This window comes from Nothobranchius furzeri, chromosome 10, assembly GCF_043380555.1.
Source record: "Nothobranchius furzeri strain GRZ-AD chromosome 10, NfurGRZ-RIMD1, whole genome shotgun sequence".
NCBI classification, from domain to species: domain Eukaryota; kingdom Metazoa; phylum Chordata; class Actinopteri; order Cyprinodontiformes; family Nothobranchiidae; genus Nothobranchius; species Nothobranchius furzeri.
The window spans coordinates 46,989,414-47,002,866 of NC_091750.1; the positions used below are offsets into that span (position 1 = coordinate 46,989,414).

The 13,453-nt window shown below is 40.4% G+C and overlaps 1 protein-coding gene across 4 annotated transcripts in view; it reads left to right on the top strand.

Moving 5' to 3' along the window:
* The first annotated feature begins 650 nt into the window (after positions 1 to 650).
* klhl13 (kelch-like family member 13) overlaps positions 651 to 13,453 on the top strand; it is a 37,983-nt gene continuing 25,180 nt past the window's right edge. For 2 of the 4 annotated variants that reach the window (XM_070555694.1, XM_015960847.3), the window contains exons 1-2: positions 651 to 741; positions 2,854 to 2,925. In XM_070555694.1, coding sequence (XP_070411795.1) covers positions 2,873 to 2,925 — 53 coding nt within the window. In that variant the 5' untranslated portion in view covers positions 651 to 741; positions 2,854 to 2,872. Of the gene's footprint in view, positions 742 to 2,853; positions 2,926 to 7,607; positions 8,805 to 13,453 lie in introns of those variants that run through there. The other 2 variants (XM_054730546.2, XM_015960845.3) reach the window with 1 other exon arrangement.

A 13,453-nucleotide genomic window follows, 5' to 3' on the forward strand; every position in this document is an offset into this window, starting at 1 on the left:
AAACCCTGGGTCAGGAGACAGGCTTCAGTCGAACTCCAGAAGAGTCCCTTGAAGGTGATGTAAGTTGGCAGGGACTTAGACGGTGACTGACCCAAGATCCTGTGAACTGTGATCATTTTCTGTGGCTTGGAAATAAATTGTCACGGTTTAACTTTAAACAACTGTTTGTCTTTTATTATTCACCTAGGAACATGTACACAACAGTATAAATGTTTCTGTGTGTATTGGATGCATTTATTGGTCTTGAGATGATAACCACTAGTTTTGTATCTGACATGTTTGATTAAACATGTCAGAAACAAACTTGTGCTAGATCTGACCTATGACCTGAGAGAGATAGACCCCCCACATTTTCAAAGCCAAAACTTGACAGGCATGACAAAGTAAACAGTAGCTCATTTCTCAATTTTTAATAGCATATTTTGAAACTAAAATTAAGAAACCACAACTTTTTCTATAAATTTAAGTTACTTTCTGGTGAAAAAAAAATCTAATTATCAAGCCCAACAGCCTCCGTGAACACTGTTCTTTAAACCCTTTTATTTACTAACGGAAGTTTTTAGCCAATAAAAGAAGATTGCCATACTTTTCCACCAATGGAAAGTTCCGATGTTCCCCTACGCCCAGTAAGCGACAATCTCATTGGATAAAAGGAAGCTGGGAAGGCGGCTTCAGTGGACTAAGTGGATTTGTGGGGCTTGGAAGAAAAACAAGGACGCTAGGAACATCTCCTTCTGAACTGTAAGGAATAAATATGTGATTTAAAAGTTTGTAGACTTCATTAAAGACACGTACAGCTGTTAGAACATCATTTAAATCGCGTTAAACGAACCGGTTAGCCACTGACATGGCAGCACCAACAGATGCCTGTTGGTTGTTGCATATCAATCAACCAACCAGAGCAACTAATAACTAAACAAACTAACTCGTGTTTTGACGCCGGTTATTTGTGTGATTGTAAATTTAACGAACAAACCAAGATAATTATATTTCCGAGTAACTACTTCCTTATAGCCAAGCTTTTAGGCGTTATTTTCAGCTAGCAAATGTTAACATTTGAGTTAGCTTAGCTAGTTAGCTGATTCCAAAGGCACCGACGCCAATATGGGTAGAAAATCTGTCCCGATGTGACAGCGTTGTCTGTAGGAACGAATAGTGAGTGTTTTCACCCACGTCGAGTCTTAAACATCAGTTAGAATTTAAAGTGAGTTTTTCTGCACAAATTGCCGCCAGACTTTTAAGTTTAAAAATGACTCGTGCTCAGTGAACAACACCGTGGAGGCAAACACTCCTCTCCACTGAATTTGTTTTCTAAGATATTTTACAAATAACTGTACCTACATCAACTGACCATTACTTTTCGAGTTGAAGAGCTTTAAAATGTTGCAGCTGATTTAACAACCTTTATTTAAATCATAGTAGTTTCATTTAACCCTAATTTCTTCACATCTTAACTCGCACAAAGACTCATTAACTCAAATTAAGAACCTGTGTTGTAAACACATCATGGAAACGCTAGAAAAACAAATCTAAATGGGATCTTTATTCATCAGCAGCCTTTGTTGGTTTTGGAGAAATGCACAATATCTGATCTGGCATAAAATTGTTTTGGAACCATCAAAAAGGTTCTCAGTATATAAATATATCTCTATAACAAATAAAATGAAAGGGGATGTATCTGAGATCCTGAATCAGAATTTTATTTGAGGATTTTATTTCCATTTTTTTCTTTGCATCTATCTGGGTTTGTTTGGCCAGTGACCAGTTTTTACCATGAATAATATTTGTGTGTTTAATAGATGAGGGACTTAAACGTCTCTATTTAAAGTGGCAGTGTGTAGTTTTCTGCTGCTGGAGGGTAGGGAATGCAAGGCCGATTGTAGTTTTCTGGTGCTGTAGTTTCCGGATCTGCTTGGGGTACTGCACCTGCTGATAACATCATATCCAAATTATATTGCTTATGTATTTTGATTCTGTTCTTTCACATATGATTTGAAAACAGTTTAGCAGTTTTGTTATTAAATTTGTGTTTCTTTTCGAATTTGGTAAAGGAAATTCCGAAAGTCGTACGTCCAGCCAATCATCTAGTGTGACATCATGGACATGCGTAGGACCCTGAGCCGGCCAGAAAGAAACACGGCATCCCCCCAAAGACACTAGACCCGTACCCTATGCACTTTAGACCCGATTTTATGGTTATATGGTACGAAGCCGCCATTATTTTTCAACAACTAGACATAATTTTATTCATTTTCAACAACATTTTGATGGATATTTTTAGAGATTAACAGTATAAAATACACTTTCATCAATTAAAGGGACACAAGACAATTTTGGCTTGCTTTACCTCCCCCTAGTGTCCGTTTGAAGGCACTGTTATAAAAAATGAATAGTTTCCCCTTCTCCTTGCTGTGCACTCCTGTTTTTCAAACCAGCTGATCTCGTATTAAAGTTATCCTCACAAGTGCAGTGGCATGATCACAAGGTCTGCATGTAATATGAATCCTTTATCTTTGTGCTCTTGCCATTCAGAAAACACTTTTGTGATGTGAACTTTGTTTGACCCCTCTTTTGGATGGAAATTCTACCCCATTTAGTTTTATCATTGCATCATAACCATCATTCGCCATCTAAAAGGTCAGTTTAGCGCCCACTGGCTCAAGAAAATGATTAGAAAATCTGCCACAGTAACTTAGTGTGGCATCAGTAGACTGCATTGCTGTGCTTGATGTGTGAGCATTAAAATTCAGTTGGACTAATAGCGCAACAACGGGTGTATTTGTGAGCACTACCTTCCACTTGCAAACATGGTTCCAGTGGTCAAAAAGTTTTCTCTTGTATTTTGTGCCTCAGACGTAGTTTTGGTGAGGGTATGGAGCACCCCGCACACAGAGGGGAGGCGATGCCCATCGGACTACATGACAGGTAATGTAGAACTTCTTGTTTTACACCATTTCTCAAGTGACTCTGTTTTAAATCTTTTTAGCTCTCAATGTGTCAACAAATGAGAAATATTCTGCAGTACATTTCTTTAAGACTATTTTTCACACCAGAAAAGGCACATTTAATTGGTTTTAGATGATTAAACTAGACACCAGCTGTTGCACGGCCTGACATTTAACAGAGTTGGCTTTCACCTGGAATCTCGTGCGTTAGATTGGGCAATCCTTGATTATGCTGAGAGATGAAAGCTGATAGCTGGACACACACCAGGATGGAGCTAATGCTGAGAGTCTTACTAGAGGGCCTCCAACTACAGAAGCACTACTTGAAGTTACTTGGACCAATGCAGCTCGGTTCCCATGGGCACGATTCGGTATTTTCCCTCTTCTTTCTCTCCTATTTTTTGTCCCTGCTCCATTGAGGTACCTGGCAAGGCTGAGCCAGGCCAGCATCGTGATTCTGGCCGCTGATTGCCTAGGGGGCTGAGCCACTGGTTGCTCTGGAGGTTTTTGCCTTCTGTTTCACTTCCTGCAGCCATTTTCTGGTTCAGACTCTGACAAAAATCCATAAAACTGAGCTAAATGTCCAGCAACACCACAATTTTTCTGCTGAGTTGTTTCTGTGGCGCATACAAGTTACCTTACACTGTTTAATGATCACTTCATAGTATTTTGTCATGAGTAAAAATTGCGTGCCCCCTCCCTCCCCCCGCACCTATGAGGGGGAACAAAACTACACTCAGATGGGCTGACTCAAACCACGCTGTACAGAGGTGTTTTTGCTTCAGTAGTGCTCCTGGAAAACTAGCTTTATTGTTCCTACGATGGTTCTTTACACTTGGGAGTCTTTAATGCTGGAATATGGACACCATTTGGCTATGGTGAACTCAACTTTGGAACCGTGCTTGATTTAGCATCACAACCCCTGGCTAGGCAGCATTAAACATTTTTTTTTTCTTTTGTAGTAACATTACGCATAACTAGGGCTGATTATGTGCTTTGGTTTTGACATCATTTCCAATAACTTGTGAACAGTTTGTGGTTCCCAACCAATTATTGTTATAGGTTTTTGTTACTGGGATTTTAAAAATGTAAGTTTTACAAATATAATCTTGGTAAACTCACATCAGCACAGACGGAATTATGGGGACCCCAGATTGGGAACCGCTGCTAGCTCAGTCCCGCGTTACTTTAACCTTTTTATACACAAACTATCAGTAACATCTGCAGGTTCCAGTCTATATAAGCTAGTCGTGGATATTTATTCAGTACTAATGCTAACAACAAACATGGTGAACGAACTGCGTTTCAGAGATGACTGTCTTCAGTTAAACCCCACTAAGATAAGTGTTCTCTGCCAGTAGTGAGATTTGGTAAATTACCTGCACTTGTACAGTGAGGAACATAAGTATTTGAACACCTTGCGATTTTTGCAAGTCCCCCCACTTAGAAATCATGGAGGGGTCTGAAATTCACATTGTAGGTGCAATCTCACTGTGAGAGACAGAATGTGTTAAAAAAAAAAAAAAAAGGAAATCTCATTGTATGATTTGTAAAAAATTTATTTGTTTTGCACTGCTGGACATAAGTATTTGAACACCTGGCAATCGGCAAGAATTCTGGCTCTCAAAGACCTGTTACTCTTCCTTTAAGATGTCCACCTCTACTCCACTTAGTAATCTTAATTAGTAGCACCTGTCTGAGCTCTTTAAAGACACCTATCCACCCCACAGTCAGTCAGACTCCAACTACTACCATGGGCAAGACCAAGGAGCTGTCAAAAGAAACCAGAGACAAAATGGTGGACCTCCACAAGACTGGAAAGGGCTACGGGGAAATTGCCAAGCAGCTTAGTGAAAATTGGAAGCAACTGTTTGAGCAATTGTCAGAAAATGGAAGAGGCTAAAGACGACTGTCCGTCTCCCTCGGACTGGGGCCCCATGCAAGATCTCATCTCGTGGGGTATCACTGATGATAAGAAGGGTGAGGAATCAGCCCAGAACTACACGGGAAGAGCTGGTCAATGACTTGAAGAGAGCTGGGACCACAGTTTCAAAGGTCACTGTTGGTAGAACACTATGCCGTCATGGTTTCAAATCACGCATTGCACGAAAGGTTCCCCTGCTCAGGTCATCACATGTCCAGGCCCGTCTGCAGTTTGCCAATGACCATCTGGATGATCCAGAGGAGGCATGGGAGAAAGTCATGTGGTCAGATGAGACCAAAGTAGAACTTTTTGGTCTAAACTTCACTTGCCATGTTTGGAGGAAAAAGGAGGAGTTGCATCCAAAGATCACCTTCCCTACTGTGAAGCATGGGGGTGGAAACATCATGCTTTGGGGGTGCTTTTCTGCGAAGGGGACTGGATGAATGCACTGTTTTAAGGAGAGGATGAATGGGGCCATGTATTGTGACATTTGAGCAACAACCTCCTTCCCTCAGTCAGAGCATTGAAGATGGGTCGTGGCCGGGTCTTCCAACATGACAATGACCCGAAGCACACAGCCAGGATAACCAAGGAGTGGCTCCGTAAGAAGCATATCAATGTTCTGGAGTGGCCTAGCCAGTCTCCAGACCTAAATCCAATCAAATCTTTGGAGGGAGCTGAAACTCCGTGTTGCTCAGCACCAGCCCCGGAACCTGACATATCTAGAGAAGATCTGTGTGGAGGAGTGGGCCAAAGTCCCTGTTGCAGTATGTGCAGACCTGGTCAAGAACTACAGGAAACATTTGATCTCTGTAATTGTAAACAAAGGCTTCTGTACCAAATATTAATACTGATTTTTCTTAGGTGTTCAAATACTTATGTGCAGCAGTGCAAAACAAATAAATTCTTTACAAATCATACAATGTGATTTCCTGATTTATTTTTATTTATTTTTTACATTCTGTCTCTCACAGTGGGATTGCACCTACATTGTGAATTTCAGACCCCTCCATGATTTCTAAGTGGGAGAACTTGCAAAATTGCAAGGTGTTCAAATACTTATGTTCCTCACTGTATAGCGCCTTTCAAAATCCAAGGACCCCGAAGCACTTTTTACTGCAGTGTATCATTCATCCATTCACTTGCACACCCTGGTGGTGTAGCCACAGCTGCCCTGGGACACACTGACAGAGACGAGGCTGCCGAGTACAGGCGCCAAAGATTTGTCTTCTGCTCGTCTGAAACGCAGCAGCAGTACTGTTTGGTCTGGGATTCATATTGAGTCAAAAGTTATTAACTAACCTCATTAAATTTTTATTGTTTTGCAAATTGAGCTAGCTGTCCAGCTGCATGATGGGTATTCCCTAGTTCTTGTAGGCTTATTGTGCGTTTACAGACTTGGCGAGAACAAGAGTTGTTCAGTTTTCATTTAGTTGGAAACAATTACATGACTATTTAAAATGCTTAGACTTGATCTTTTGTACCTCTGCCTAGATGTGTTGGTATGTTTGAAGTCCTGTACTATACACATGAAGGCAACATAAATTGGGCCAAAATCTCTTCAGAATAATGTGGAACTGTAACATACACTTGATCAACTTTTGGTAAATAAAAAATATTGTGTATTGTTCATCTGAGTTATTATCTACCTAAGTTAAAGGGCTGTGGTTGTAGTACAAAGTTGGATTGCTCTAACCCAGATTACTTCTAGGGCTGAAGGGCCGAACGATTAATTGCATATGCAATTAAATGGCGTTTTGACAAAAGGAGATTTTCTAATCGTAAAGTCTGTGATTTGACTGGCAGCGAGCAGTTAGCACAATGCTAATATTCATGGAAAAACCATAGGGATGCTAATATCGCGGATTACATTCTTACAAATTACAAATTAGGAACGTGCCAAATGAGTACATTTGGAGTCAAATAAACGGTAAAAACTGCCATCAATCATAAGTACAGACAGATATTTCAGTAAAGCTAGAAAATCATAGGAGACTTTTAACTCCACTGAGTTTTGGCTAGCAGCTATGGATGTAACTGAACTACGGAAGCTCTGCATGGACAAGACGTTAAAAACTCGAAACACCAAAGACTTCAATAAATGGGACACACTTCTTTCCTTCAAATACATTTTCACAGTTGATGCTAATACCTATGCTCCTTCAAGGGATGTGCTCCTTGCTGCAAAGCATATTCTTCAAATACAAAATTTTGTCTTGGCTTGTGAGGGTTTATGTATATGTAGGCAAACTTCTTATATGTAGATAAATAAACTTGTTTATATTCAGTACAAGTTACATAGACTTTTTTTGCTTCTGCTAGTTGGAAAATGTGAGAAAAGCTCATTTAGAAAATAATCGTGATTTAAATCACAATAGCAATATTGAAGGGAAAAAAATCGTAATTAGATTATTTTCCAGAATCGTTCAGCCCTAATTAGTTCAGGTTTAGTTTGGGATTATCAGTATCACTAAGATTTGCCGTGACAATTTAAACTGGAAACCTGATCAACAGGCTGTACAGGGTGAGATTAATAACTTAACCCGTTAGATTTGGCAGAAAATGAGCATTTTTAATTTTGACCATGTAACCCTTTTTTAAACCTGACTAGATCTCTGTGGTAACGAATTTCTTAACCTGTTCTCAGATTAGTGTATGTGTGTCTGGGGTTTTTTTTTTTTTTTGAGAGGGGTCCTAAATTTACTGGGCATAAATAAATGGAGTTCCTTATGTAAAAGTAGATTTGGATTTACATTTTTATGGTGTACTGTATACCAAAACACTATTGCAGTAAAGAGAAGAGAAATTTATTGTTGAATACATTAGCAAAAAAATTTTAAGTACACTGGTTCGAATTTCAACTTCCACATGTGAAGCAACGCTGCGACAGAATGGAAAAATGTAAAAGTGCAAGATTACAGAATAGTGAAAGATTTGGAGGATATATGTCCACCTTGATGCTAGGGAATAGAGATCTAATCGGCTTAGATTTATTTATTTGATTATTGGATGGTTTGGTGTGTTTTTGTTTGCTTGTCTTATTTAATATTTAGGGTAGGTTTACTGGGTGGAGAAGGGGACATGAGAACTATAATAATCTAATTCTATCGTTACATTAGTGGTGTGTGTGTTGAACAATTTTTGCTGATCTGAAACGGTTAAGTGTGGCAAAAATAGAAATCTGTAGAGTTGCAAATATTTTTACAGCACTTTATAGTCTGTGTATTCCAGTCTTGGATGAAAATAATTTGTCATTTTTATCAAAATGCATTTGTTCACATGATTATCAACTTATAATAAATGCATTTTTGACGTGTGATTGGCTGCGTTCTGTGCCACCAAACACACTTGCAGCTTTGGATCAGAGCTGATGTACATGTTGATGGACTGTTGACCTAATCTGTCACAGAATCACATAACAGTTACACACTTTGAACTTCATTTGCCTTCTTAAAACTTCAAAGCTCAAAGTTGTAATCCTGTCCTCTTCCACGTGGTGGTGCTGTTGCGTCTCACCGTTTTGGGATAGTGTGATGGTTGATGAGAAGGCAGGGCCCATTCAGCACCCCCCTCCCTTCGGTGAGAGAACTGTGAATGCAGCAAGCCAAAGCAGTCGTGTCAAATGCGACCTGCTGGCTCCTCAGTGTTGCTGTTATTCACAAACCCTGGCTGTAGCCCGCATTGCCCTCACCCGTGTGATACTGTAGCTGCTGCTGCCGCCGCTTCTCTCCCTCCCCCTTAAATGGTGTGGGCAGAGTGGGATGGAAGACTGCATTGGAAACCTTTTCATGGAAATGGTCTTTGCTGGTATTGCTGTAGCACCATTCTGGTGACAACATGCCGTTAAAATGGAAAAGCGGTTCTCCCGTCAGCTGGAAATTCCCAGTGCCAGTTCTTAAGACCTCCAGGTCCTCACCCCTTTCGCCTGCTTACATGTGAGTAAGAGCTATATGGCTTTCACAATTTGCAGTGGTAGCGGAGTGTATGGAGGTGGATTTTTCTGCTTCTCATTGACTTTTTGTGTAGATTTTGGGTTTTGGTCATTCTGCCGTATCCCAGATAAAGCAGGATGCAACTGAACCCATTGTGTGTCAAGGGATTTTCCTCTTCCAGCATAGGATTTCTGGTTCAACAGCAGCATGCCTTTTCCTAAGGAAAATGACTTGGCTGCTAGTCCGGGCATGTCAAGCGCCACATCCCTGACTCTTGCCCTCTTCCTGTGGCTGTGTTTGTTTGGGAGCTGGGACTCAGCAGCTTGGGAGGAGCCTGCCTTTGTCAGGATGCCTGACATGTCCTGGTTTAGAAGCTATTGTCATCTGCTGCTGTTCAGGAGGGGGAAGGGTACAAAGTGTGTGCTTGACTCAGTTTCTCATCACTATCCTCTTGCCACCCCTCTTTTCCTTAACTTGGCTTTTGTCTTAAAGAAAGTGGTTTTCTAATTCTGAAGAGAAAATGGGAACACTTCTCAAGGCAACCTGTGCTAGCTGAGCTAACAGATTGCCCACAGGAAATATTGCTGGCTAGCAGAGCTTACTTGGATGGATTTTTACCAAATTGGATTAATGTAGTCTTTAGTTATCTTGTAGTTTCACTTAAAAGCTTAAGAGCTTAACTTTAAACTCGCACTCATTTTCAGTATTATTGTAACCTAATAATAATAATAATAATTAATTTCCTGTATTTGTCACCTTCTGTTTAAATCCCTGCAGGTGCTGGCTAATTAGAATCACATAGAATAACATAGAATCACACAAATAAAAATCTGTTTGTTTGATTAGATGACATAACGTTCTAATTAAGGATTTAATGTTGAACACAATGCTCATAAATTTGTGATCTTTAAAAATAGCTGTAATGTATTTAGTGACTGACTTTGTGCCGTTTTTCTTGAATAGTTGAATATTTTTGTCCAGCAATATTTCAGTTTGTCAGCCATGTTATTTGTTTTAATTATTACGTAAATGATGCTCCAGCATTAAGGCCAGGTTACAGTGTTAGGGTTGTACACGCATGCATTCACATTTGTTTACCGTGAAGTATTAAAACAGGATTGTCCCACTATCCAGGTATTCTATACTTCTAACAGCTCCTCCTATGAAGTTTCTAGCATGTGTTGACTGGAGTGGCTGTGGACACTGTCTTCATAGGACATCACAAAAGCCAGTCAAGTGTACTCGAGCATTGAAAAGTCTGCTCGCTCTTGAGTATTGCTCTGCTCCATCAGACCACTCTTACTATTTTGAAACCTGAACAGTGAGCCGTTTGTAGGCAGGCTGATATTGGCCCCCCAATTATAGGTTAGCCTGTGGTCAGGGAGAAGTCACTCTTTTAAACCTGCTGTCTCTTTGGCCCGAGACACTTTTAACTTTGGAAGGCAAGGCGAGGAGTTTTCTTAGCAACAGACGAATGCGGAGCACAGGAGAAGATTATCCAGAATATTTGTGTTTAAGGTTCATGTGATTAATGCGCTTTAATGTTTGGGAACTACCTGAATGGCTAAATTGACAATATGTTTCTAGGTTGCCATTAATGTAAAGGGTTACATTGGGGGGGGGGGGGGGATTTCTTCATATATTTTGGGTGTTTGTTGCATGGTTTGCATCTAAAGGTTTCTCATGCTGCAGCGTGGATTACAGGATCACGGTGTTAATTCTGAAATATTTCATTACCTGTGTTTATTAGATGCCACTTATTACCCATGTACGTCCAACCTTGCCAGCCATGCCAGTGCTTTCTTATGGGAAGCAAAGGGCCCTGTAACACTCCCATTCACATAACCCCACCCCCTGATCATTCTGAGCCAATCGGCGCTGAGCAGCGTACGTCACACACCGCAACACTCAGTTTCTCATAAACAACGAAGACGGCGTCTGAAGCGGAGTCCGCTGCCGCTCTGTCCTCTATTCTAAAAGATGTGGACTTGTCTTTAAAACCACAATACGAACTGCCAAAAGCCTTTCTTCTAAAGAAAGATGCATGCTCTGTCGCCAGACGCCATCTTTGACTACAGTTTAAAAAAAGACAGCGATACAGTCGTCATGCCTCTTTTTTTTTAATTGGTTATTTTTGAGCTGGCTAGTCCCGCCCCTAATGGTGGACTCATCCTCTGTGCAGAATAGACAGAGGGCTAGTCTGGCAGGCCAGGCTAGTGTATGTCACCAACAGTCACTTCCTGAAGGCTTTAAAAAGCTTTTCCACACAGCTTTATACTCGGGACACATACATTTTGTTCACCATTGTTTGTGTGTACAGGGTGGAGAAGAGGTTGGAGTAGATGTGCCGCTAATGTGCCATTGAGCCAACAATTGTTGGTAGTCACAGAGTCAAGTTGGTGTATGTGAGAAGTGGGAGGTGGCAAATGCAGCTCCGTGCTCTTACCAACGACACATTCAGCTGCTTGCTGTGTAATAAAGCTGGGTGATATCTAGCCTTTAGGAACAGTTTTTAACCCTTCTCCAACTATAGCACCATTTATCACCTGCCCAGTAATGTCACATTTGGCATTTTAGAACATTTTAATTTTTGTTTGTTTATTTTATTTTTTGTAGATTAGAGAAATAAACATATTTCTATAGCATGAAGCTGTTTAACAATGGGTCAGATAAAAGGTTTAAGTTGTGAAAGCTTTTTGTGGTGAGTAGGGTGGACCACAGCGCAGAAAGCCTGATCTGAAGTTGTGCTTGTAGGAAACGGAAAAGAAAGCAAATAAAGTCTCGAAGGGGGTGTGAAGTGGTTAGAAATGGCATAAGGTAAGTTGATAAAACTGGGATGTGCGCTTGATTTGCAACTCTGGTGCGAGAGTAACTGCAAGAGCAGCTAATCGGTTCATTTTGTTATGATCATTCAAAGTCCAGACTGTAATTGAAATTAAAATTAAATTAATGAACCAGCTGTAGATTTAATAAGTATCTGGTTATGAAATAAAAAGTTGAGCTTTTAAGCAGAAAGTTTCTGTCACCATCAAAAGGGTGAAAAGTAGTGATGCACCGATGTGAAATTTTTAGGCCGATACCAATATTAAGATCACTGTTATGGCCAATAACCAATGTTTGCTGATTCCGATATACTGACATTAATGCTTGTAAAATCAGCAATTTTGTATAAATTATTATTAAAGCTGAATTTACATTATGTAGACACACCACGCACACTTACACTTCTGAGATTTCATTCACTGTTCACAAGACTAAACAATTACACGTCACCTCCCTCACCCTCTGAAACAGGCAAACAAACGGAGACGAGATGGAAAATATCAGTTGTTAATATTGGCCCGGTCTCATTTACTGGACCGATACCGATATGGTAAAAAATGACCATTGGCTGATACCGATATTGATGCAGATATATTGTCTATCCCTAGGGAAACATGTATTGCATCTTAAGATCGTCTCCCTATTTCTGTTTTTTTTTCTTTCTGGAAACGCCTCCTTCTCGATGGTGAACGTGCACCTTTAACTAGGTAACAAAGCTAAAACACTTTCTTTTACAGTTGTTTTCATGTTATACTGTTTACTCACATTTGTTATATTTTTAAAACTTACGTGTGCATTAGAAATGGCACCAAATCTGCATCTGTTTAGGTCAGGGGAGCCCAATCCTGGTCCTGGAGGGCCGGTATCCAGCAGATTTTCTGCTCCCACACTTTGTGCAGCAGCTCATCAGGCTCTGCAGAAGCCTGTTAATCACCTGCTGATTAAAATCAGGTGTTTTGAAGCAGAGTTGAAAACATGCTGGATACCGGCCCTCTGGGACCAGGATTAGAACATCCTCAACACTTGCGCACGCTCTGATTAACATACGTACACTGATGTCCAACGCTGTTGGCTAAAGCTGAACAGCGCTCAAGTAAAATTGCATGGCACGTTACTAGATGGGGGAGGGCATTGCAAAATTATATATATTATATTGCCTACCTTATATCTAGGGTTGGGCATCGTTTCAGTTTGAACAATTCTGATTCCAGTTCATTTTTTTCAATTCCAGTTCCTATCAAATTCCAATTCTTTCAAGTGGCAGGATCCCAAAACATTCCAAGTTTTAAATGAGCCAGCTAACCAAAGGTCCTACATGGTCTTACATCACCTTCATTTAGACAAAAACATGTTTTCAAGAAGGAAAAAGGTTTGTAGCACAACTCATGTGTTTGTTTCTGACCACAACGAAAGTCTGGAAGAAGCCTCTAGAATGAGGCAAAACGTCTTCAGCACAACCAGAAAAGTCTGGCTGCTTTTACCTAAAGCTGTCAGAATGATCGGGATGACTGAATCTATACCTACATGCAGCAGCAGCGCTTTAGTCAGAAGGGAAATGGAAACTTAAATGTAGCTGCTGTCGGTAACAATCTAACAGATTTAAAATGCTTAAACTCAACAGACTAAATGGTTCATAAAAGAAAACATATCTCAACTGTACATGTGAGAATTTTTATAATTTTATTTATGTCTATCGGCTCCTAGTGGCCAGAACCTGGTGTGTCAACCACAGGTGGAGCTAGCAGGATGACTAATGACGGTCAAGCTCACACAGACGAGTGTTGGTGAGCGGCTGCGGGGTCAGCAGCCTGTGATTTTAATAAAGTTGA